Genomic DNA, 27,873 nt, shown 5'->3' with positions numbered 1-27,873 from the left:
AAATAGATGTTTTTCTGGAACTCTCTTGCTTTTTCCATGATGCAGTGGATGTTGGCAATTTGATCTCTGGTTCCTCTGCCTTTTCTAAAACCTGCTTGAACATCTGGAAGTGCACGGTTCACGTATTGCTGAAGCCTGGCTTGGAGAATTTTGAGCATTACTTTACTAGCATGTGAGATGAGTGCAATTGTGTGGTAGTTTGAGCATTCTTTGGCATTGCCTTTCTTTGGGATTGGAATGAAAACTGATCTTTTCCAGTCCTGTGGCCACTGCTGAGTTTTCCAATTTTGATGGCATATTGAGTGCAGCACTTTCATAGCATCATCTTTCAATGATTTGAAATAGCTCAACTGGAATTGCATCACCTCCACTAGCTTTGTTCATAGGGATGCTTTCTAAAGCCCACTTGACTTCACATTCCAGGATGTCTGGCTCTAGGTGAGTGATCACAGCATCATGATTATCTTGGTTGTGAAGATCTTTTTTGTACAGTTCTTCTGTGTATTCTTGCCACCTCTTCTTAATATCTTCTTCTTCTGTTAGGTCCATACCTTTTCTGTCCTTTATCGAGCCCATCTTTGCATGAAATGTTCCCTTGGTATCTCTAATTTTCTTGAAGGGATGTCTAGTCTTTCCCATTCTATTGTTTTCCTGTATTTCTTTGTATTGATCGCTGAGGAAGGCTTTCTTATCTCTTCTTGCTATTCTTTGGAACTCTGCATTCAGATGCTTATATCTTTCCTTTTCTCCTTTGCTTTTCACTTCTCTTCTTTTCAAAGCTATTTGTAAGGCCTCCCCAGACAGCCATTTTGCTTTTTTGCATTTCTTTTCCCTGAGGATGGTCTTGATCCCTGTCTCCTGTACAATGTCACAAACCTCAGTCCATAGTTCATCAGGCACTCTATCTATCAGATCTAGGCCCTTAAATCTATTTCTCACTTCCACTGTGTAATCATAAGGGATTTGATTTAGGTCATACCTGAATGGTCTAGTGGTTTTCCCTAGTTTCTTCCACTTAAGTCTGAATTTGGCAATAAGGAGTTCATGATCTGAGCCACAGTCAGCTCCTGGTCTTGTTTTTGCTGACTGTATAGAGCTTCTCCATCTTTGGCTGCAAAGAATATAATCAATCTGATTTCGGTGTTGACCATCTGGTGATGTCCATGTGTAGAGTCTTCTCTTGTGTTGTTGGAAGAGTGTGTTTGCTATGACCAGTGAGTTCTCTTGGCAAAACTCTTAGCGTTTGCCCTGCTTCATTCCATATTCCAAGGCCAAATTTGCCTGTTACTCCAGGTGTTTCTTGACTTCCTATTTTTGCATTCCAGTCCCCTGTAATGAAAAGGACATCTTTTTTTGGTGTTAGTTCTAAAAGGTCATGTAGGTTTTCATAGAACCATTCATCTTCAGCTTCTTCAGTTACTGGTTGGGGCATAGACTTGGATTACTGTGATATTGAATGGTTTGCCTTGGAAACGAACAGAGATCATTCTGTCGTTTTTGAGCTTGCACCCAAGTACTGCATTTTGGACTCTTTTGTTGACCATGATGGCTACTCCTTCTTCTAAGGGATCTTCTAAGGGATTCCTGCCCACAGTAGTAGATATAATGGTCATCTGAGTTAAATTCACCCATTCCAGTCCATTTTAGTTTGCTGATTCCTAGAATGTCGGCATTCACTCTTGCCATCTCCTGTTTGACCACTTCCAATCTGCCTTGGTTCATGGACCTGACATTCCAGGTTCCTATGCAATATTGCTCTTTACAGCATCGGACCTTGCTTCTATCACCAGTCACATCCACAACTGGGTATTGTTTTGCTTTGGCTCCATCCCTTCATTCTTTCTGGAGTTATTCACTGATCTCCAGTAGCATATTGGGCACCTACCGACCTGGGGAGTTCCTCTTTCAGTATCTGTTAAAGGTATTAGATTATTGTAATAATTGACAATTATGAATTAAGACTAATATTTAGGCAAAAAAAAGTAAGTTTGTAGTGTTGGAGTAACAAGTGTTTGTATTTCATACCACATTCAGGTTTGACTTCCAGGTGACTTAAAATACAATACTAGCAATTCATTGACATGATTTAAAGTTCACTGTAGTGTTTTTTGGTGTAGTGGGGAAGTTAAGTTGATTAATAATCTCACCCTGAAAGAGGTTATTTGTAAAAATAACCTTTTTCAGTAAATCAGCACTCATTCAATAACTGTGAAAAAGTTTATTCTTTAATTCATCCTGTTCATAGTCTAAGGGAGACTACACATATAAGTAAATTATTCTGCGTGTGTGTTTGTTTCCATGTTAAAAAAAATCTTTTATAAAAATGGGTTGTATTCCATGGGTAATGGACTTTGAGAATTCGCTGATTTGCTTCTTGGTAGTTACTGCTGAAGGTCATCCCCTGCTTCACCTTGTTTACTTTTGCATCTCTTGATACAATTCTCAGCTGGGCTTGAAAGAGAAGTGCACATGTTGATTTTCTTATCCATAGATCAGGAACTCTGGTCTCTTGGCTCAGTTTGTGAGGGTAGAGGATCTGACAGGGTATAAGGACAAAAGTTGAGTTGAATTTTAAAGAAATTTATATTGACCTGAAAGAAAAAAGTTGATTTTACTTTATGATATGAATTTTCTCTAAGAGCATCCTCAAGTAAAAACTCAAAAGTTCTGGGCATTAACAGCTTATTTTTGCTGAGTTAATTTTTATGTTCTTTTATTTCTTAAAGGATAAGGTTTATCATCTTAATTGTATGTATGACCCAATTGTAAAGGGGCAAGAAAGCTTTTTGCATATTTCTGTTAAACAAAACAGCATTTTGTTTGACTGCAGTATTAATTTTGAAAACTGTGAATTGTTGTTTGGATGACCAGCTCTGAAGCTCCTTTCTTCTGCTGAGAGTCAGAAGATCCCAAAGTCCTCATTGCTGCTAGTGATGCCAGTTCTGCAGATACTGTCTTCTACTGCCTTGGAAGACTGTATATCCGTGGATGAAGAAGGTCCCTCTAGGCAGCAGTTGGCTGTAAACCTTTTAGAAATGGTGCAGCAGGAGCGCTACAGAGACGAGCACCAAAAGGTAATCACTTCATCCTTGTTTCTCTTAACATAAAGTTTAATCAGTTATATGGGATCTAAGTCACTCCTGGAAATCTCAGCTCCTGATGATATATGTGTTTGGGTTTAAATCCTGTCGTTGAATTTTACCACTCCGTCAGGCACTGGTGTAGATGTTAGTATATTCTTCTGGACTGTGATGGGGAGGGTAGTCCTGCTTGAAAGAAGTGTTGGAAATCTGTCTAATCTTTTTTGCTTGTTGAGTTTCCAGTGTCCATTAGTGGTTAAAGGTCCTAAGGAATCCTGCAGGAAAGGAACTAGTTCTAGTTAACTAACCTAGTGTTTCTACAACACATGTGAGCATGGAGCCTTTCTTCCCCTTCTTTATATTGCTAAATAGTGCAGCGTAATTAGACCTGCAACAATCCATGGTGGGGAACTGCAATTGCCTGGAAGTTCTGGGATCTGTAAGAACTAAGACTTGACTTTTGAATATGGCACCTTACGCTGTATTCCCCAGCACATGGTTCTTGATGTCCCTCGTGTGGGTTCCTACTCCCTTCAGCCCAACTGTCACACTTCATTCTGATCCATGCCTACTGGGCTTCCCCCATTTGGCTTTGTCAGTCTCACTGGTCCTGTTAGAATAATGGAGAAATATGAGTAATATCTTGTTAGTGGCTGAATTCTAGGCCTACATTCATCATATTTTTTTCTGTTTAGGTGCTTGGGTTTTAACTTTGGTAAAATGTGATGTGTGTGTGCTAAGTCACTTCAGTCGTGTCCAGCTCTGTGCAACCTTATGAACTGTAGCTTGCCAGGCTCCACAGTCCATGGGATTCTCCAGGCAATAATATTGGAGTGGGTTGGCATGCACTCCTCCAGGGGATCTTCCTGACCCAGGAATCAAATGCTCATCTTTTACGTCTGTCTGTGTTGGCATGCAGGTTCTTTCCATTAGCGCCACCAGCGAAGCCCAGTAAAATGTGATAGTACTTCCCAACTATAAAGGGTTAAAGACGGTAAAACTGATGAAGCATCTTAAGTTTCCAGACCAAAGACATTACATAAATGCAAGCAAGTGCCTTAGTTGTTTTGTTTGCAAAAGTAGAGATACCACTAATAACGTATTGTTAAATGTTCTAGCAGCAGAAATCGAGGCATTGTTGGGGATTCTTGGTTATGTTCCTTGTTAGATCATGCAGCAGAAACTAGCCTGCAGGCATATTGAATGTATGCTGCAGCCTCCTCCATCCTAATTGTTTGACTAAAGCATAAAACTTGAAATAGGTAATTGATTTGCATTAAAAGAAGAGAGTTCTTAACATCTGCTCTGATAGGATGACAAACTGTGACCCCAAATTTCTAATGGCCTTTTACCTCCCCTTGTAGTTTCCCATATAGACCTGAATGGGGGTGGGGACAGGGTACTATGTCTGAGAGTTCTGTTCCTTTAAATCATGAGTGATATTTACTGAGGATCACCCTAAATCTAATGTGTAAGTACTCGGCTTATTATTTGCTCAGGTGTGTGTGAATCTTATTCATCAGCACTGCATGGTGGATTTTCTCTTTAGCAGCTGGTGAAGAGGGAGGAGGAAGGAATACTGCTGCTGCTGCGTCGCTTCAGTCGTGTCCGACTCTGTGCGACCCCACAGACGGCAGCCCACCAGGCTGCCCCGTCCCTGGGATTCTCCAGGCAAGAACACTGGAGTGGGTTGCCACTTCCTATTAGGGTGTAAGTGTCCTCCTGATGGTAGTGTGCTGCTGCATTGAGGCTCTCAGTGGATATATGATCTCCCTTTTGAAACATTTAAGCCACAGTTTACTGTTGGCTTTTCTCCTACACCTGTCCAGAACCTATATTCCAAACATACCTATAAATTTAACCTGCCCCAAACTCCCAGTTCTCCTCCTGAATCTTTGCTTTAGTACATAATGCACTTTTGTCTCCTTTGCCTGAACTACTCATTCTTCAAGACCCAGCCAAGTGTTTTCAGCCTCCCTGAGTCAGAATTTATTACTCTCTCTCCTTTGCATCCACACACTTTCAGCATTAGTGGATTGTGTTGTGTGTCTTAATTTAAGGGGTACATATTTGTACCTCCAGCTGTGCCGTGAGCTCACCCAGGGAAGGAAGCTTGGCCTTTTTCACACTTTGCCTTTATTTTTTAAGCACATTAATATTTAAATTGCAACAGTTGTTGAACTTTTGATGTTTTTTCCACCCTAGGTGTTTCTGCATTATCTTTTTCAGCTGATCATGGATGGGAAAATTAAAAACACTTTAGCGGTGGTGAAACTGAGTATTTTCCACATATTCAAGGAAATAGATAACACCCTAGCTTATTTGTCTTTGCATCCTCCACTCCTGACCTATTGTTTACTACGTAGTAGACAGTCAAGAAATTTCTGTTCAGTGAGGAATGTATGCTTCTGATACAAATACAGATCATTTTACCCTCTTGATTTATTACAGAAACACTGTTTAGAATCACAGATTTTTGTTGTTTATATTTTTATTGTTTCATTTTAAATTGGTGATTCTGACTTGAGTATTTGGCTTAGAACTAAAGCATTTCTTCAGAAGTATAATTCTTTTGATAAATAAATCCAAGGGTAAATATTACTGTACCATGCAGTTCTCTGTTTCCTGTCTATTTCTTTTTTTTTTTTTTCCTTCATTTTTTGGTTATGCTGTGTGCCATGTGGAATCTTAGGTCCCTCACCAGGGATTGACCCACACCCTGAGCTGTGAAAGTAGAATCCTAACCACTGGACTGCCAGGGAATTCCCTATCTGTTTCTGAAGTGTTGATAACAATGAAATAAAACACATTTTAACTTCTCTCAGTTTCTAAGAATTAAAAAGTAAAATATCAAAGCAGCCATTCATCTCTTCATTTTGATATTTGGCAAAACTAATACAGTTATGTAAAGTTTAAAAATAAAATAAAATTAAAAAAAAAAAAGAAAAAAAAAAGATTAGCATAATCTAATAAACTTCTCGGACAAGGCAATGGCACCCCACTCCAGTACTCTTGCTTGGAAAATCCCATGGATAGAGGAGCCTGGTGGGCTGCAGTCCATGGGGTCGCTAAGAGTCAGACACGACTGAGCGACTTCACTTTCACCTTTCACTTTCATGCATTGGAGAAGGAAATGGCAACCCACTCCAGTGTTCTTGCCTGGAGAATCCCAGGGACGGGGGAGCCTGGTGGGCTGCCATCTATGGGGTCGCACAGAGTCAGACACGACTGAAGCGACTTAGCAGTAGCAGCAGTAATAAACTTCTATTTGTTTATTTATGGTGTAAGAAAAACAGGATCCTTTGTGTTAGACTATGACAGGTGATGTTTAAAACCTATTTGTGTTCTCTTAGGTGAAAAACATCAAATACTAGTCACAACTCTAAAGTCCTTAAAATTTTGCTGCCCCTACCCCCAGAAAATGGGGGCAGGTGGTAGTGAGAAGAAAGCACCAGGGTATGAGTCAGGGTCTAGTTAGGAGAGAGAAGCCACACTGATAATTTAAATAAAGAGAAACTTAGTACAGAAATTATTAACTAGTAAAAGGTGTTTACTTACTGAAAGCAGTAATGAGGCTCTAAGGAATATTGCCATAATAAATGATGAGAACAGCTTCTACTTCTGAGAGTGAGGCAGGGGACACCCAAAGAATGAACCAAATGGATCTCCGCACTCAAGGCTGAGATCACAGCCTGGTGGGAAGATTGTAGCTATGATCTGCTAGCTGGTGAAGTGTGTGGGGTGCCACAGGCCAGAGCTGGCCCATAGGAAGCCATCTGCTGGAGTCTCTTGCATGCCCCTGGCAGCCAGGGGTGGGTGAAATAAAGCAAGAAAGAGACTTAATAGTCAAATTCCTGCAGTTATACAGTAGGGCAAGATTCATCTTTGGAGAACTATTTTAGTCAACAGAAAGATTTAGAGAAAGTATGACTGAGGTAGGATCTGTCATACATTTATTAATTGCTATTTTTGGATAAAGTACTTTGTTCATACTTAAAGCACTGTGAGCTTTATTACCTTTTAATAAAGCAGTACTAAGTAGGTTTCACTCATTGTCACTTTGAAGTAGTATATAGTAAGCAGAAAGTATTTTGAGTATTTGTCTCTTAAAAAATCAAACTTTATAATATATTGTTGTTGTCCTATTTATAGCTAAAGTTAAGATTTATTGAGCACATGCTCTATTTAAGAAGTTATGTGGATCAACTCTTTTCTCACAATAACTTTGAAATAGTTTTGTTTTGCCATTTCCACATGTGTGGCCTTGGACTAATGGTTGAAGCTCTCCGGGCCCTGGCCAAATGGGCAACAAAGCCCTGCTTCATGTGGTTGTTTATTAAGCATGTCTTATGTTCAGGCTCCATTCTAAGTACTTTGCCATGTATTAAGTCATTTGATTTTATCCCAAACTCTTTGAAGTAGGTATTATTATTATTGGTCTAATTTTATCCAAGAGTTAACTGAAATATAGAGAAGATAACTTGCCAAGGGTCATGCAGTGAGAGTCTGATTATTTTTTTAAAATAGATTTATTGAGATAAAATTCACATACATACATTTTGCTCATTTAAAGTTCACAACTCAGTGGCTTTTGTATGTTTACAGAGTTGTGTATACAATACCACAGTCAATTTTAGAATACTTTTATTACTCCAAAAAAGAAAGTGAAGTGAAGTCGCTCGGTCATGTCCGACTCTTTGCGACCCCATGGACTGTAGCCCACCAGGCTCCTCCATCCATGGGATTCTCCAGGCAAGAATATTGGAGTGGGTTGCCATTTCCTTCTCCAGGGGATCTTCCCAACCCAGGGATCGAACCCAGGTCTCCCGCATTCCAGGCAGACACTTTATTGTATGAAGCTACCTCATTTTATTTTTTCATTCATCTATTGAACATTTGGGTTTTAATTTTTTAAGAAAATTTTGTTTATTGTGAATAATGCTGTTGTGAATACTCCTGTACAAGTTTTTGTGTGGACATAGATTTTCATTTTTGGGGGGTAGATAACCTAGGGAGTGAAATGGCTAGATCATATGGTAACCATGTGTTTGATCATTTGAGGAACCATGAGACTTTTCCAAAGGGACTGTATCATTTTACATTCCCATTAGCAGTGTGTGAAGGTGCCAGTTTTTCTATGTACTTGCCAACACTTGTTACTACCTGTCATCTTATTACAACCATACTACTGGTTGTGAAGGCTTGGTGGCTCCTTGGTGGCTCAGATGGTAAAGAATCTGCCTGCAATGCAGGAGACCCAGGTTTGATCCCTGGGTCACGAAGATCCCCTGCAGAAGGGAATGGCAACCCACTCTAGTATTCTTGCCTGGCGAATTCCATGGACAGAGCAGCTTGATGGGGTGATAAGCCTGATGGGGAGTCTGCGGGGTCACAAAGAGTCAGACATGACTGAGCAACTAACACAGGAGTGGTTATGAAGTGCTATTTCATTGTGGTTTTGATTTGCATTTCCTTGATGATAATCTTACAGTACTCATTTTGTAAGTGAAGAAATAGAAATTATGGAGGTTAATTAACTTCCCCCTCATTACACAGGGAGTGGATGTAGGACTTAGATTCAGGTTTTGTCTTTATGACAAATAGAGTTTACATTTGCCTACACTCTATTGCTGCCACTTTGATTTTATTAACAGTAATTTATCATCTTTGTGCTGAACTTGGAAGTTAATAACAGTATTTCAGATTTACAGGAAAACAGTAAATCAATAGTAAATTGAAGTAAACTGGTTTCTTAAAAGCTTTTGATTGGAAGTTAATAGGAATTAGATCTTGTGCTTCTATCATTGTCTTCTTAATAACATGGATACAGAGAATGGTATTTTGTCTTTCGGTGATAATTAACCACTACCAAGGCTTTTAACTCTTGATTAGATTCTTCATAGATGTATAGAAGAGAAAGTGAAAGTGAAAGTGAAGTCACTCAGTCCTGTCCAACTCTTTGCGATCCCATGGACTGTAGTCTACCAGGTTTCTCTGTCAATGGGATTTTCCAGGCAAGAGTACTGGAGTGGGTTGCCATTTCCTTCTCCAGGGGATCTTCCTGACCCAGGGATCCAACCCAGGTCTCCTGCATTGCAGGCAGATGCTTTACCCTCTGAGCCACCAGGGAAGCCCCGTATAGAAGAGAAGGACACTCTTAAGGCTTTATCTATTCCAGTCTACTGTTTCTGGTCTGGTGAGTAATTAAATCCCTTTTTGCACAGACCTGTGCTACTTTTAAGTGTCTCTAGGTTTGTTCCACACTCCCTCTCCTGATCAAATCCTGGCCTCACTTGTTAAGCCTGTTTTAGTCCACATTATAGAAAATTGTTATTCTTTTAAGTTAATGAAAACCCATATTGTTCACCTGCATTCACAATTTCTTTTTCAGTCCTCTTTAGACAAAGAAGTATGAACAGATATTGTTAGTATTCAGTGTACCTGAACATTTTTATTAAAATTTTTAAAAAGTAAAGATTTGCAACTGTTTTACATATGTAGAAGATGTTGTGCAACCATTTCATATTCACTTAAATGTTACTTTTCAATTGTTTCTTCTTTTTTTATTGAGATATAATTCATTTAACATAAGCCTGTCTTTTATCTTTAAACACCTACCTTCCCCTCTAAAATTCAGGGCCTACAGCACTCCACGGGGCCAGGATCTGGTGGCGGGTGCTGAGAGAAAAGCCTTGGTGCACCTTTGCGCTGGGATCATGCCTGCGGCAGCTGTCACTCAGTAGGACAGAGAGACCATTCTGTGATCTCTTAGTCAACGTTGTGCCTTTTTCCTGTGACTCTAACCTTAGGCAAACAGATGAAAAACAGAGCCTAAACCTGGACTAATACTTTAAGCACAGTAGGATTACTTTTCTGTTTTAATATGTTTACTCCGTAATATCACTGCTGTCTAGTCAATTTATGGTTCATGGTGATTTCCAATTATTTTCTTTTATAATCATATCCAGCAATTCTATTTTTCTCTCCTGAAGATGACAAGGATAATATTTTCCTTTATTTCGCAACTTTAGGCACGGTGCTGGGTGCTTTGTAGATACTATTTCTTTCTCAACCTCAATAATTTTGGCAGGGAGATACACATTACTTCCATTTTATAGATGAGGAAAGTAAAGCTCAGAGAAATTGTGTAACAATTTTTAATAACTGTCTAATAACTGTCCTGGCTGTGCCAAAGTCCTGGTCTTTTAAATCTGAAGTCCAACGCTGTTTGTCATTAGACTAAAGAACTTGACTCTAGTCTTTAATGAATTTCATTTTCTTGGGGAAAAAAATTCTTAGCGAGACAGGACTATAATAAATAAAGTATTTTTAATACATTGAAATGGTTCAAGAATCATAAATGGTATACAATGAGCAGTCTCTTTCTCACCTTTGATTCTGATTGTCCAATTTCCACACTCTCAAAATGAAGATGAAGATTAGTAGTTATTAATTTCTTATGTTTGTCTAAATACTTTTGTGTGTGTGTGCAAGTCCCTGTGAGTCTTTAATAACAGGATAGTTATACTCTAGAGATTTCTGATTTGTCTTCAGTTCAGTCACTCAGTCGTGTCCGACTCTTTGCGACCCCATGAATTGCAGCACACCAGGCCTCCCTGTCTATCAACAACTCCCGGAGTTCACTCAAACTCACGTCCATTGAATCAGTGATGCCATCCAGCCATCTCATCCTCTGTCATCCCCTTCTCCTCCTGCCCCCAATCCCTCCCAGCATCAGAGTCTTTTCCAATGAGTCAACTCTTCACATGAGGTGGCCAAAGTATTGGAGTTTCAGATTCAGCATCAGTCCTTCCAAAGAACACCCAGGGCTGACCTCCTTTAGAATGGCCTGGTTGGATCTCTTTGCAGTCCAAGGGACTCTCAAGAGTCTTCTCCAACACCACAGTTCAAAAGCATCAATTCTTCAGCGCTCAGCCTTCTTCACAGTCCAACTCACATCCATACGTGACCACTGGAAAAACCATAGCCTTGACTAGACGGACCTTAAAATAATGTCTCTGCTTTTGAATATGCTATGTAGGTTGGTCATAACTTTCCTTCCAAGGAGTAAGCGTCTTTTAATTTCATGGCTGCAGTCACCATCTGCAGTGATTTTGGAGCTCCGAAAAATAAAGTCTGACACTGTTTCCACTGTTTCCCCATCTATTTCCAATGAAGTGATGGGACTATTTGCCATGATCTTAGTTTTCTGAATGTTGAGCTTTAAGCTAACTTTTTCACTCTTCTCTTTCACTTTCATCAAGAGGTTTTTTAGTTCCTCTTCACTTTCTGCCATAAGGGTGGTGTCATCTGCATATCTGAGGTTATTAATATTTCTCCCAGCAATCTTGATTCCAGCTTATGCTTCTTCCAGCCCAGCATTTCTCATGATGTACTCTGCATATAAGTTAAATAAGCAGGCTGTATATGTGACAATACACAGCCTTGACGTACTCCTTTTCCTATTTGCAACCAGTCTGTTGTTCCATGTCCAGTTCTAACTGTTGCTTCCTGACCTGCATATAGGTTTCTCAAGAGGCAGGTCAGGTGGTCTGGGATTCCCATCTCTTTCAGAATTTTCCACAGCTTATTGTGATCCACACAGTCAAAAGCTTTAGCATAGTCAATAAAGCAGAAATAGATGTTTTTCTGGAACTCTCTTGCTTTTTCCATGATCCAGTGGATGTTGGCAATTTGATCTCTGGTTCCTCTGCCTTTTCTAAAACCCGCTTGAACATCTGGAAGTGCACAGTTCACATATTGCTGAAGCCTGGCTTGGAGACTTTTGAGCATTACATTACTAGCATGTGAGATGAGTGCAATTGTGCGGTAGTTTGAGCATTCTTTGACATTGCCTTTCTTTGGGATTGGAATGAAAACTGATCTTTTCCAGTCCTGTGGCCACTGCTGAGTTTTCCAAATTTGCTGGCATATTGAGTGCAGCACTTTTACAGCATCATCTTTCAGGATTTGGAATAGCTCAACTGGAATTCCATCACCTCCACTAGCTTTGTTCATAGTGATGTTTTCTAAGGCCCACTTGACTTCACATTCCAGGATGTCTGTCTCTAGGTGAGTGATCACACCATCGTGATTATCTGGGTCATGAAGATCTTTTTTGTACAGTTCTTCTGTGTATTCTTGTGAATGTGAACATCGACATTGTAGGAATCAGGGAACTGAAATGGACTGGAATGGGTGAATTTAACTCATGACCATTATATCTACTACTGCGGGCAGAAATCCCTTAGAAGAAATGGAGTAGCCATCATGGTCAATGAAAGAGTCCAAAATGCAGTACTTGGATGCAATCTCAAAAACGACAGAATGATCTCTGTTCGTTTCCAAGGCAAACCATTCAATATCACAGTAATCCAAGTCTATCCCACAACCAGTAACACTGAAGAAGCTGATTTGTCTTATCATACTCCAAATGTGTGTGTGTGTGTTTGTACATATTTATGCAAATACAAATATATAGTCCCTATGCTTCTCTTTAAAATAATCTCAGCATTTCAGGCGCACTGTATGTATCTTGTATTTTCCTGTGTGAGGTCTTTCCATATCAGAAAAGATAAAGCTTCCTCATATGTTTTTATAATGGCATTTATTTTCAGATAAAAGTGATCTTCATTCTTAAGCATATACTTGAAATAACTGAACAGCTATGTCCTCACAAAAACTTTTACAGTAATATTCATAGCAACATTATTTGTCATAGCCAAAAAGTGGGAAAAAACCCAATGTCCATTAATTGATGAATGGATAAACAAAATATATACCCATACAGTGGGATATTATTTGATAATGAAAAGAAACGAAGCATTGATAGATACCAGTCAACCAGAACATGGATGAACCTTGAAAAAGTTTTATTTTATGTGAAATAAAAGAAGCTAGTTACTAAAGACCACATATTGTGTGGTTCCTATTATATGAAATAGCCAAAATAAAAGATTAATGGTTGCCAGGGCTTGGGGATCAGAGGGAATAAAGAAGGACTTTTAATGGACATTGGAGAAGGAAATGGCAACTCACTCCAGTATTCTTGTCTGGAGAATCCGATGGACAGAGGAGCCTGGTGTCTACAGTCCATGGGGTCACAGGCAGACATGACTTAGTGACTTACACTTTAATGGGCATGGAGTTGCCTTTTGGGGTGAAGAAAAATGTTCTAAATTTAGCTGGTGACGATGGTTATACAACTTTATGAATTACTAAAATCCTCTGAGTTATTAACTTTAAAAGCCTGGATTTAATGATATGTGAATTATATCTCAATAAAGCTATTATTAAAAAGTTTTATAAGGCTTAACTTTTACTTCTCATCCTTTCAGTTGTTACCCTTATCCATGTAAGTGAGTCTCTAATAATTGGACAGTGATACTCTAGAGATTTCTAATTTGTCTCGTCACACTCTAAATGAATTATTTTTTGAGCATGCAATATCTAATTCCTCTTTAGTGTCTGTGGCTTCTTCTGGGGTGTTTGGGCACACCACTCACAATGGCAGAATTCTATCCAGTCTCTGACCCTGACTGTACCACTTGACTTCCACGAGGAGCCATTGCTCAGATTGACTTAAGCATAATGTCTTCTTTGGGTATCATTTCGATTTAGAGCTGTCAGGCTGCTGCTGCTTGCAGGAGTTATCCACAAACTATTAATGAATTTCCAGACTCCAGCTGAACCAGCTCTGTTCCTATCAACATACTATTACAAAAATGAATTGTCCTCAGTCCAAATCTGCCATCTGCCCCAAGTTGCCTCTTACTGGGGCTTGGGGATGGGCAAATACAGTGTTGTTGCTGTTGTTTTTTCTATATCCATTCTCACTGGTAAATACCTCTTACATAGTAATGGCTTTTTCCAAATTCTGTTGCCTCTGGATTTTGTATATTGAGCTCAGCCCCCTTTTTTTTCTCTGCCTTGCTTGCTCACTCAGTTGTGTCCAAGTCTTTGCGGCCCCATGGACTGTAGCCCACCAAGCTCTTCTGCCCATGGAATTTTCCAGGCAAGAACACTGGAATGGGTTGTCATTTCCTACTCCAGGGAATCTTCCCAACCCAGGGATTGAACCTGTGTCTGTTGCATTTCCTGCATTGGCAGGCAGGTTCTTTACCACTAGCACTGCCTGGGAAGCCCCAACAGGGAGCGAATGGTAAACATGAGGAAAATTTTTAATAAAACTGTTCTAGGGTTTCCATCTGGCAACTCTTTTCTTTTTGTGTAATCCTGTTAGCTCAGATATATGCAGAGAGGTTTGGGTCAGGAATTGAAAATTTTGTATTCATTTTGTTGGAAGGATCGATTTCTTCTATTTCTTGAAATATAAAGAATGAATGAATGTCAGAAATATATTTCTGACAGATTTATCTCATTTATTCATACTTCTTTGTGTGTTTATTTTTCAGCTCTCCTACAAGCTTGCGTTCCCCATAACCAGCATGTATGGTTCAATATTTACAGCCTGGAGGATCCTTGAAGTAATGAGAGAAGAGTCTGCGGCAAGTGACTGGTTGGCTTCCGTGGAGTCATTGCTCCCTATAACCACAGTGATCCCTGCTCATGTGTTTCTTCTGCTGGCTTACCTCCTTGTTGAAGATAAGGGACGAAATCTTCACCAGATACTGAAGGTCACTACAGAATTAGCCCAAGCCGATTCCTCTCAGGTAAAGCAAGAAAATAATAGAACAGTAATGAGGGAAAAGCTTGACGTTGGAATCGAAGATTATTCTTTCTTTGTGGATGATTTTTATCAGTTTTAAAGTACAGGCTTCTTTTTTCTTTGCTATCTTTATTTTTCCAATTTTTTCCCCTCCTTCCTCTGAGTTGATGTATATTTAATGATGCGAATATTTTCTTTAATGAAAGCACTTCAAGTGAGAATCTACACAGGATGCTAATCTGCTGTTTTTGTTATTGGTGGATTTGCTAATTTTTTTTAACATTTTCATTAACTCTTGCACCCTATTCCAAGATGCATGGCCCTTGGTTCTAATATCAATCTTTTAAGGTGGAAAAATTAATTAATTCAGAATAAATGTGCCTATATAATAGGCATTAATCTCTTTTTAACTTCTTGGAATTTAATCCTATTTTTATTCAGTCATTTAATAAGCAAAAAAAATACTGGGTCCTTGCTATATATAGTACTGATCAACATGCTGGGATGTGAAGACAAGTCATTTTTTCTATCTGTACAGTTCTTGGAGTATAATAAAGACGTCAGACATTATTAATAAAGTCCCTCCTCCCCCTTTTAATGAACCATATATTTAGCATAGGCATCTGTAATTTTTTTCCATTGGGTAGAGTGTCTAAAATGTATTTCCTATGAAGGGAAGGATTTCATAACCAAGTAGGTATAGTGTTTTTATTGTCTTCTTTATCTTAGTGCCTGTGCTTGTATTCCGTTTTAAGCATGGTATAGAAAAAGTCCATCTCTTTAAGGAAAGTTATATGTTCCTTTTGGAACACAATTTGATAGTAAAGGTGGGATAAGTGTGTTTCTTTAAGATGTGAAATTAGTGCATGGGGAATTCTTTTTTGTCCCCAACTTGTTGCACTAATTCCCTTTTGTCAAGTAAACAACTGCTGATTTGTAACAGAAGTTTTCTCTCTGACTAGACCTTTTCTGGTCTGATTCTGCAAGTGGATCCATAATGTACTCAAAGCACCTTTGTCTTATGGTGTATGAGTAATGCGAGTCATTTCAGCCTGCTTCCTACTTTCTCTATCCCTTCACCTTCCGTAACAATCCTGGTTCTACTGGATGCTTTTTTCACTGTGACACCTTGTTTGGTAATCTCTTTAGGAAAGTATATGCCTGGAGATGATCTGAGGAAGTCATTCAGTAGGTTACCTGACCTGTGTTTGCCACTGGTATAAAACATATGTCATATCAATATGTGTATTGATACTCAGGAATACATTTAGTCTTTGAAGTTTTAGTGTGATCCAGTATTCTTTTAAATATTTTTCATGTGTGCCATGAAATGGAAATGGTTAGGAAGCACTGGAGTGACCATCCAGGTTCATTTATTTATTCAATAAATGTCCTTTAATAAGCAGTGCTATTAATATAAATTAAAGTAAATATAATGCTTCTGTTGATAATTTCTCAGAAGTTTTGAAAGAAATGAGAAAAAAAAAAGTGTAATTTTGCTTGTTAAGGTGATTGGTGAGGTAAAATGTTTAAATATAGTTACCCAAATTCATTTGGTGAGGTAAAATGTTTAAATATAGTTACCCAAATTCATGCAGCAGCAAAGGCGATGTAATTAATTAATAAGAATTTACAAGTGGAGTTAAAGTCTTTTGAAAAGTATAAAAGAAGACTAGAAGTAGGAGATCATGTTCTTTTCTTCACTTTTCATTATGAAGTAGCCATATCGTATCATTTCTCTGGCCTTTAAATAGAAGGAAAAGCAGCCAAAAGGATAAGAATGAGTATTTTGAAAAAGCATGGGTGTACCTAAGGCTGATTCTTGTTGATATATGACAGAAAACCACAAATACTGTAAAGCAATTACCCTTCAGTTAAAAAAACAACCCCCCCCCCCACACACAAAAAGAATGAAAAAGAAAAAGCAAGTTCTCTAATTGTGAATAACTCCTTGAAGTAGATTCAAATAGATGCGTTAGGGTCACGATCTCTTATTGGAGGAGTATTTACTATTTTTTTCATCAAGTTGACATGACTACATGACATGTATTCTTGTTTCATGTGTGTTTGACCTTTCTTACTTTATAAAAAGATAGTGTTGTATTTTAGCAATCATTGGCTCAAATTCATGGGGGAGTAGATAAATACTAAAGAAAAGTCTTAGCCTACTAGTAAGCAGATGCTAAGTTAATAGGTAGGTAAAAGTAGGAATTTAAAGGCTATCTTCTACCTCTATATGGGCTTTCTTGGTGGCTCAGATGGTAGAGAATCTGCCTGCAATGCAGGAGACCTGGATTTGACCTCTTGGTCAGGAGCTCCCCTGGAGAAAGGATAACCTCTATGTAGAGTTTACTGGCATGCAGTATGCTTATCTAAGTATTGTGTTTGTGTAACACCATAATTTATTGTAGGAATCCTACTGTAAAATCTTGTGAAAGAAAATCTTTGAAAAGTTTGAAAGATATGCCAGGTTTGAAGTATGTTTGGTATGATGGTTATTATTTATTATAAGAGACTAATAGAAATTATTTTTGATAGTACTTATCAATGGAAATTATTAATATCAACTAATAATTTTGGAGTTAATAATGATGAGAAAAATACCTTTTTAAAACTGTAATTTTTTAAACTTAGATTTATTAAGGAAAAATTTACATACATTAAATTCACTTTTTAAAATTACAGTTTGGTGAGTTCTGACAGTTATACACAATCACATAATCACCACCATAATCAAATAGAACATTTCTGTTTGAATCAGTCCAAAAAGTTATTTGTTTTATGCATGGGTATTCAATGATTTCAGCAGCAGTTGTTGAAAAGACTATCTTTTTTTCCATTGAGTTACCTTTTGTTGAAAATCAAGTGTTCACATCTTTGTTGAAAATCAAGTGTTCATTTAATATCATATCTGGATTGTCTCACTTTTGGTAATGTTAAGATTGATCAGTGCATTCACATTCTATAAGCCTGATTCTCATAGTTCCTTATTAATTAGTCACCTAATGATTTTATTTTATTTTTAAATTAATTTATTTTAATTGGAGGATAATTACTTTACAATATTGTGATGGTTTTTACCATATATCAACATGAATCAGCCACAGGTGCACATGTGTCCCCCCATCCTGAACCCCCTTCCCACATCCCTCCCAACCTCATCTCTCTGGATTGTCCCAGAGCACGGGCTTTGAGTCCCCTGCTTCATGCATCGAACTTGCACTGGTCATCTATAAAAAAGTGATTATTATTCTTATCATGCACATTGATGGATCACCTTCCCCCCTGAGTTTTCATCCTCCATCCCTCCTCACCTGGGTCCCCTGTGGCATGCATTTTCCATTGGGTTTAATACATTTAGGGCTGTGGAAGTCTAATGGAGCTAGATGGTCTGAAGGAAACTTGGCCTTTTGAGTACCATTTTAGTTAACTGGATACAGATGATGGTGTTAAAATAACTAGATAGTTACTTGAGGCCACGGCAATAAATCAACACTTGAAAAAAAGAGTAAGAAATGTTTTCCCCCCATGTCTAGAAATGCTGTCAGCAGTTACTAATAATCCATATAGTTCTCTTACCCAGACATCATGAGACTTAATTTGCAGAAGATATAAGCTCAGGCCAGGTGGTGCTCAGTAAAAATTAAGTGCCTTTTATATTCTTGGAAGGAATAGCTTAGAGTGTTCTGGGGAAAGATCCAAGAATAAGCATTCTGTGTGAATTCCCATGGAGGTCTTGAAAGTTTTAAACACATTGATTTAGTTTAGAGGAAGATTTTCATATCATAGCCTGTGCTTATAATATATGGGAATGCCATCTAATTCCTAAAATTAGTGTTTTTTCTGGAAATTGCAGTTGATAGATTCATGTACTTTTTGGTTATGTTTCTGTAACAGTTCCTGCCTTTCTGGTACTGTGAGTAATTTTGTTTCGCCACAATTTGATGTAAATCATTCAGTCTGCCCTAAGAGATGCCCGAATGACAATTGAAACATATGGCTTCATGGCTCATAAACAGTAATGTCCAGTTGGCCTTATTCTTTCTTCTTCAGAAAGCTATTTCCTGCCTCTGTGATTTGTCCAGATCTGGTCATATCTAGTTTGAAATCAGTGGTGTGAATATAAACACAATCTCTAATCAAGAGATGATGTGGACCCTAGGCCTAAATGGGGACATTTTATGAACTTTAATTTTATAGTATTTAAAAAAAATTTATTGGGGTATAGTTGATTTACAATATTATGTTTCAGTGTAGAGCAAAATGAATCTTTTATATATATCCACTCTTTTTTAGATTTTTTTTTTTTTAGGAAAATACTCCTTAGGGAGTATTCAGTAGAGTTCCCTGTGCTATACAGTAGGTCCTTATTATTAGTTATCTACTTTATATATAGTAATGTGCATATGCCAATTCCAATCTTCCAATTTATCATCCTACTTCTACGGGCTTCCCTGGTGGCTCTGATGGTAAAGAATCCACCTGCAATGCAGGAGACCTGAGTTCGATCCCTGGGTTGGGACGATCCCCTGGAGGAGGGCATGGCAACACACTCGAGTATTCTTGCCTGGAGAATCCCCATGGACAGAGGAGCCTGGCAGGCTATAGTCCATGGGATCGCAAGGAGTCAGACACAACTGAGTGACTAAGCACAGCACCCTTACCCACAGTAAACATGTTTATTTTCTATATCTGTAACTCTATTTCTGTTTTGTAGATGAGTTCATTTGTATCCTTTTTTTTTTTTAATTTCACATATAAGCAGTATCTTGTGATATTTTTCTTTCTCTGTCTGACTTGCTTCACTCAATATGACAATCTCTAGGTCCATACATCGGAGAAGGCAATGGCAGCCCACTCCGATACTCTTGCCTGGAGAATCCCATGGACGGGGGAGCCTGGTGGGCTGCAGTCCATGGGGTCGCACAGAGTCGGACACGACTAACGCGACTTAGCAGCAGCAGCAGGTCCATACATGTTGCTGCAAATGAAGTATTTCATTCTTTTTTTTTTTTTTTGCAGCTGACTAATATTCCATTGTATATATGAACCACATCTTCTTTATCTGTTCTTCTGTTGATGGACATTAAAGTCACTCCTATGTCCTCTATATTGTAAATGGTACTTCAGTGAACATTAGGGTGCATGCATCTTTTAAAAATTGTTTATTTTATTTTTTTAACTACACTGACTAGGACTCCAGTACAGTCTCAAATAGAATTGATAATAGCACATTTTTTTAATTGCTTGTCTTATTATAGATTATTTCAATAAGTGTGTTGATCATAATATTTTTTTAGAGTATAATTACAGTGTTACGTTGGTTTCTGCCATACAACATTGTGAATCAGTCATAACTATATACATAAATATCCCCTCCCTCTTGAGCCTCCCTCCAAGCCCCGCCCCATCCCATCCTGCCCCTCTAGGTTGTCACAGAGGGCCAGGTTGGGCTCCCTGTGTTATATAGCAGCTTTCCACTAGCTTCATGTCCTGACTTTTGTAAATAGTGCTGCAGCAAACATTGGGATAATGTGTCTTTTTTGAATTGTGGTTTTCTCAGGGCATATGCCCAGTAGTGGGATTGCTGGATCATATGGTAGCTCTATTTTTAGTTTTTTAAGGAGCCTCCATACTGCTCTGCATAGTGGCTGTACCAGTTTACATTTTCCCCAAACAATGGGCGGCTTCCTTTTCTCCACAGCCTCTTCAACATTTATTTCTTTATAGATTTTTTGATGATGGCTGTTCTGACCAGTGATCTGTACTGTGTGCCTCTTAATCATACTTGATGGAGGGTGGGATGACTTGAGAGAATAGCATTGAAACATGTACATTACCATATGTAAACTAGATGGCCAGTGCAAGTTTGATGCTTGAAGCTGGGCTCCCAAAGCTGGTGCTCTGGGACAAACCAGAGGGATAGGGTGGGGAGAGAGATGAGAGGGGGTTTCAGGCCTTTTCTTCCTCTCTTCCTAACTCTCCTTCCCATTTTGAATTTTATGTTTATTTCTTTGCCAACTCTGACTGATGTTGATTTCCAGTAATACCCACCCATATTCCTTCTGGCAGCTTCAAATAAACTTCTCTCTCTCTGTGTCTGCCTGGGGTTCACCCTCACCCCCAATTTCTCACAATACTTCTCTGGCCCCTTGAGAAGAAAGGGATATTGCTCACCTCTTAAAACCTTCTCTAATGTCTATTAGCTTAGTTAAATTATATTAACTGTATCATTGGCTAATTAGTATAATATTTGTTATAATTATTATGTAGTGATATAATATATGAAATATATAATAGTTATTATATTAGTTATATTTTTTACTATACAGTACAATACAGCTTCCCTGTAACTATTGGAATTGAGATTTCTCTACCCAAAGCATTACATCCTAAAGAATATAGAAGTGTTGGAAGAAGCTACTTTTTACATAGATGTGTGATTCAACAAAAGCCTCCTATAGGTTATTAGATACTCAATAGTATGTCTTAATAAATAGATGTAAAGAGAACACCTGACAATAGATTATATTCTCTTTTGGAATCCAGGCTGCTTGCTAGCAGTTTTAAAACGTGAGAAAATGTGTTTTCTTTCTATGTTTCTACTTATATTGTTAAGCATTTATGGCAAGACTAAATACTTAAGACATCTGAATGGAGCATTAATCATGAAGATGAATAACTTTTAGATAGGCTGAGATGGTTTAAAGTAAAATCGTACAGTAGCTTAGTGTTTCACCTTCAGTGGAAGAACTCCAACTGCTACATGTAGGGCATAATAATTTCTTTTTAACTTGTTTATAAAATGAAATATGCCAAAGAAGAAAAATTTATAAACTTTGGCTTTAAAGAACCAAAGATCTCCTCCTTACCTTCCTTCACTGAGGAACTTAACAATTTTTTTGTGAAACCCAATGCCTCTTTCAAACCCTTGCTACTTGCATGCTTTTCTCTTGTTTGTAAGTGGGGATAGAGTTGTGTTTTTTTGGTTTGTTTGTTTCTTTCTTATTTTGGTTTTGCTTGCATTTACAACTCTTAGGACTTTTGCTTTCTTTTTACCTTTTGATTGTTAAGTCTAAAGGTCTTGATGAAACAATTACAACCTTTGATAATTTTATTTTATCCTTTGTAATGTTTTCAGGGCTTTTTTTGTTGTTGTTTTGACAGCGTACCCATGCTTGAGCCATTTAAATCACTTATGAGGGCAGGTTCATGGCCCAGGATGTGCTGGTCTTTTAGAAGTCATAGATTATCAAATAGTAAAAAGTTGACTTTCAGGGCAGAATCCTGTGATGGTTCTACTCTGGGTCACTAGCCATATTTTAACATGGAAAATGAATAGGAAATGTGTGAAATTTAATGGTCTGTAAGTTACTGCTGTGAGAAAAGGAGAAAATATATTCTATAAAGGAACTTGCACAAAGAGTCTTTGGACACATTGCATTCTGTTCTGTTGTCACCGAGTTCTATGAATTGCTGCCCCTCTGAAGTCAGCCTGCTTCCTGTGTTCTTCACACCAGCAAAAAGAAGCCAGAGTGTACAGTACTTTTAATAAAGAGCTTTCCAGATAAGAAATGCTGTACTACTATTCCCTTGTAGCCTTGGTATCGATTATGCCTAGAGCAAAATTGGGATGAGCCTGTCAGCATGAGACAATTAGACAAAGAGAAACACAGATGAAAATACAAGGTCAAGTATCTACTCCATCCTGTGGCAATATGTTTATTTAGTCTTTATAAACCCCACATAGATATCTGTAGAATGAAATGTTTTTAACTGGCATTTAAATTTTTAAATATTTTTCAGTTTTTTTTTTTTGCATGAAGCCTAGAGTTTATATTCAGGAAAGCAGTCCTGTGCCAATTTCTTACCTTTCCTGAGTTCCTGAGTGCTCATAGTAGGCTGAGTGTCTTCTAAGAAGACTACGGAGTATGAATTGCTTAAAATTCTCACTGATAGAATTGTTGTGATTTTTCAGTTTAACCCTATGTCACTGTGACACTCACTGGCTTACTAATAGACTGAAACAAAAGCCATTTGTCTCGTTGTGTCACTGAACAGTGAGTAACAGAAAGGATGTGGGTGGAATTTGATGAACATGGGGCCTAGAACTGCATTTGTAACAGCGGAGTCTTTCTGCTCCGAGTTGACTATTAGTTAGCAGTAGCTTTGTATTCTGCTTTAAACCTGCTTGGAATGGGCTTCTGGTGTTGGCGAAGGACTCAGAGGGTAACAGATTTTGTGGTAACTTTGAATTTCATAACAGGCATGCGGAATTCTTCTAAAGGGGGAAGTACATGAAGTCCACCACTGCCAGAATATATTTTTTCTTATTTAGTCAGAGGGCAGGGGGAAGAAGAAGGTATTGGTCTCCTGCCTACTTGTATTGTGGCCAGACACCTCAGGGTGAAGCTGTCAGGAGGCAACTCCTACCATTTATTCTTAGGCCTTTCAGTAGTCAGCCCTTCATGTGCCTACTGGCCATCTGTATGACTTCTTTAGAGAAATGACCTTTTAGTGAACAAAAATGTAAGTTGTTGTATTCCCTTTATTTTGAAAACTAACTTTTACAAAATGTTGAGAAAAGTCACACCTTAACTTTTAAGTTTGAAGTATTTAAAAGGTTTAATAAGATATGCTGTTCATTTGAGAGCTTGAAAGGGCATTAAAGAATCATTTAGTAAGTAGTCATGAAGAAGCTCTTTGGGGCACACAGTTTAATTGGAACTTGGGATACAAAGATAATTTTTGGTGGATTCACAGTACATAGGGAAGATGGACAGTATACAGTTAGAATATTCTGTGATACATGCTATGATGCAGAGAAGCCTACAGTGTTGTAAAGGCCCAGAAAGCAGTGGCTAAGTCATAATAGGATACCTGGAATAGGTGATTCATGAGCTGTTGCTGAACAAGTCCAAGTGAAACAAACATCTTTGAAATTAACTTAAAGAGTCTTATTGCCTGTTTCCATTACAAATGAAGTGCTACTTTTTATATACGACACTCATGTGATCCTTTTTGAGTGCTCCTGTTGGGCAAAAGGTGGGAATAAATAAGTTTTTGGAGGTACTGGAGTTTTTTATGTGGTGAACCATAGGTTCATTAGCAGTACCTTTCTACTTTAGATTTAGTATTCTTGTTGGGAAGTGAAAGAAAGCCGTTGATACTTCATCACAATTATAGCTACTCTCTGATAGCTGTAATTGAGATGATGGGCCATGATTTGCTGGGTTTAGTGGGAAAAGTTTACTTCAAAATTAGTAAAGTTAAACAACTATGTGAGCTCCGCCACTGGAAGTCTTGAGACTTAACGCTATTCCTTTGTCTTTTCAGCATACTGGGGTTCTACCATACTAGTGACAGTTATGAGCTTTTCATAATAGACAACACAGTGGACGTCTTGGCAAGTTTTTAGAGTAGTTGATATACTGAAATTGGGCATTCTAAAGTCAGTTTACTTCAAATGGGTTAGAGTAGTTGATATACTGAAATTGGGCATTCTAAAGTCAGTTTGTGGCGGATTCATTTTGATATTTGGCAAATCTAATACAGTTATGTAAAGTTTAAAAATAAAATAAAATTTAAAAAAAAAAAAAAAAAAATAAAGTCAGTTTACTTCAAATGGGTTAGAGTAGTTGATATACTGAAATTGGGCATTCTAAAGTCAGTTTACTTCAAATGGGTTAGATGTGGTTACATATTCAGTGGAGCCAGACAGATAGTTAAGAAGTGGGATCATTTCTACATGTCAGGCTTCTGGTATATTGATTGGACTTTTGGAGACCACGTGTCTTGCCACTCTAGTTTATGAACACTCTTGTGGTAGTGGATGACATCTGCATTTAAGAGAATTTGTGTATTTCTTTTCTCAATCTAAAGAAAGCCAACATACAAAAAAATATGTAACCTGAACTTGTCATCTCACAAACAGCGTTAAAGATAAATAAGGACAAGTTAACCATCCTGAAATGTCCTATAGTTATCGTCAAAGGAAATTTTCAGTGAATCACAATTAGATTTGGACTTCATAAAAGGAATTCCTCAAGAGAACCTGTGCCTCCCTTGTTTTGCCTCCTAGTAACCTTGCCCAATTGCTGGGTTTGACCCTTGTTTCGTTGCCTCATTGAATTAATACACAAATGTATTAGATGTATATGCCCACCATCCTAGAAACAATAAACTCTTTTCCAATATTTGCATGTGTTTTCCAGACTAATTGAGGAAACAGTGTGGAGTCCAGGGACAGGGTTTAGGTTAGATTACAGTAAAATCTTATTAAATGAAATCCTATTAATTTAGTGTTCAGGGTAATTTTATATAGGCTGAGTTAAAACATAAGCTGATGTTGATGTTATTGTTTTTAGGCAGTTTGAGCTTGCTCATTTGCATTAGTACAATGAATGTGCCAGTTTAAAATGATCAAATTAGCTATTCATTAAGACCCATCAGCAGGGACTGGTACTTGGCAACACTTGGCTAATTAGTTTGTTAGAGTATATACGTGACAGTAATCGAATTTTATTTCCTTAACATTTTTCTCTAATCCAGTCTTGTCTACCTTCATTGTTTCTCTTAGTCTGAGTTATTAGTGATAATTATACTGGTGGCATTTTACGGTACTTATGTGTATTTAGTTGTCAAATTGTATTCAAGCTTTAATGCTGCAACTTGATCTGCACTAAGTGGAATTATCATGGAATTATCATTTAGCTTGAAATACTGTAGATATCTTGCTTTTATTAGGTCCCATTTTATTTATCAAGCATTTTCAAGCCATTGGTTTAATCATTCAACATGTATATATTACATACCCTCCACATGGCAAGTTCAGGTGATACTAAGATGAAAGGACACGGTCTTAGTTTCCAGGAATCATAGATCCCAGTCTGTTGCCAGAGGTATTAAAAATTACTTTTCAGTACAAGGTGGTGATTGCCATTGTGTAGGTAGATAAATGTCTCTGGAACATATAGGAAGAGGTCCATGGGTTTCCCTGATGTGGGGGACTGGAAAGGTGTTCTGGCAGGATGGGAGAGCATATGCAAAGACACAGATCTGTGGCAGGCGACAGTGGGGTAACAAGACTGCAAGTATTAACTGTACCATATTAAACTAGGATATATAGGGTGAGGAAAATTGATCCTGGAGTGGTAGTGGACAGTTATTTGGAAAGAAGATCCTGAAGAGCCTTGCAGTCAAGCTGGAGATGAGAATTTATCTAAAGTATAGAAATAATGAGACATAGAGGAGATAAAGTTATACAACAGAATGTTAGAATTTTCAGTAGGGACCTTGAGATACCAAAGTAAGTTTTAATACAGAATACCCTCTAGAATTTGAAGAGTAGTAGGAATAAAACTCAAGGCTGGAGTACTATTACAATTTTTAACCTGTTACTCATATCAAGGTTCTAGAAGTTAGGAAATGAAAGGTTAGGTGAAGAAAAGGGGGAGGATTCTTGGCGAAAGTTGCTGGAGTCTGCTGAGTCCTACAAGGGCCAGCCCCTTATCTCAAGCCTGGTGACAGAGATTGCAATGAAACTCCATACCCCCCATCCAGCTTGACGTGGACCCCTTGTAGCTGGGGTGGACAGACACATGCGATGAGTTGATGACTACCTTCCCACCCAAATCTAATGGGAAGTGATGGGCTGGCTGGCTGCTGTGATAGTGGAGACAAAAGAAAGAGTACCAGCATGCAGGAATTGACTTGTGTGCCTAGAATTTATTCAAAGCAAAAGATATGTTAGTGTTTCCTATGGATAAAATGTGGGCAGCAGGGGCAAGGGAAGTATAGTGGAATTGTTTCAGCTCATTTTAGAGTTTGCTTAAGGAGCATATGGACTTCCCTGGTGGTTTAGCAGTAAAAGAATTCACCTGCAATGCAGAAGCCACAGGAGATGTGGGTTCGATCCCTGAGTTGGGAAGATCCCTTGGAGGAGGGCATGACAATCCACTCTGGTATTCTTGCCTGGAGAATCCTATGGATATAAGAGCCTGATGGGCTACAGTTCATAGGGTGGCAAAGAGTCAGACACGACCGAAGCAACTTGGCACTCATGGGACATACAGACCTCTGCTCAAAGAAGCAGAATTCCTGATGGAGTGGAACAATCAAGCTGGAAGAGAGGATCTTACCTGCATCAAAAGTCTAAATAGAACTTAATCTTACAGGTTTGGGCTGCTGACCATGGAGCAGTAGAAGAATCTTTTTGAGCAGGGGAGGTGTAAGGACACTACTAGCCTTGTAGCAAAGGAGTGCTGATGCTACTACTCAGAGGAGGCTGCCCAGATCCAGAGATGGGAGGGGGAAGCCAAGAATATTAGCCTAAATTAAAGGTAGTAAGGTTGAGGGACTCTAAGAATTCTTCCAACTGTCACTATAGCCCTTTGCTGCAGAGATTCTGGATTTAAGCTTCTCAGTCTCATCAGCAAGGCAGTAAGAAATGTATGGACATTCTTCGGTTTAGGCATCTGTGGGCATTGAATGATGCTGAACTGTTTATTATCGTAGAAATTGCCAGATGGTTGTTTCATTTCACACCTTTTCCTCTGGTTTCCGATTTTAAATTTTTTGTGCTTTGCTGAGGTTTACAATGGAGTTTCAGAATTCACTTTATCTGAAGTTTTTCATGGTAATGCCATATTGTCTTTATAATTAACAGTGCATTGTTGAAATGTTGTGAAACAGAAAAGTAATTGCAATAACCAGTTATGCTCATTCTGTCCCTTTTCATGGTTTTTTTTTTGGTTTGTTTTTTGAGATATTAGTAGAATTTCATTTGGTCCATGTAGAAAGGAGAAGCCTTATACACATTTCTGTTTCCTGGTAAATTCTTAGTACCTGACTTAGAGTGCTCACTGAGCAATTTGATGAGTTCTTAATTAGTTTTTGAAACCAGGGAAGGGTTCAGGCAATGGTCTGTAAGATTGCTGAAGAAAGTCAGGAATCCTTTTTAAAACAGTAGAAAAACGAAGAATCATGCATGTATATATTAGGTCATCTTAAATCAAACCCTAGCTGAAGCTGTAATGACACATGCTGTTCATGAAAGACTTAATATAGTCCTTCTAATCAGATGAATTGTCTTGTTGTGCAAAAACTGTTATTACACTGTGTGGG

General features: G+C 38.2%; 1 protein-coding gene across 5 annotated transcripts in view; it reads left to right on the top strand.

Moving 5' to 3' along the window:
- The window catches only part of FOCAD (focadhesin), a 301,517-nt gene that overhangs the window by 94,820 nt on the left and 178,824 nt on the right, over window positions 1–27,873 (top strand). For all 5 annotated transcript variants that reach the window (XM_044939795.2, XM_044939797.2, XM_044939796.2 and 2 more), the window contains 2 exons: window positions 2,872–3,074; window positions 14,495–14,752. In XM_044939795.2, the coding sequence (XP_044795730.1) occupies window positions 2,872–3,074; window positions 14,495–14,752 (461 nt within the window). The remainder of the gene's footprint in view (window positions 1–2,871; window positions 3,075–14,494; window positions 14,753–27,873) is intronic.

Source organism: Bubalus bubalis, chromosome 3, assembly GCF_019923935.1.
Source record: "Bubalus bubalis isolate 160015118507 breed Murrah chromosome 3, NDDB_SH_1, whole genome shotgun sequence".
Lineage (NCBI taxonomy): Eukaryota > Metazoa > Chordata > Mammalia > Artiodactyla > Bovidae > Bubalus > Bubalus bubalis.
The sequence above is the reverse complement of the archived record's forward strand: the minus strand, read 5'-3'. Positions and strand labels throughout refer to the sequence as shown.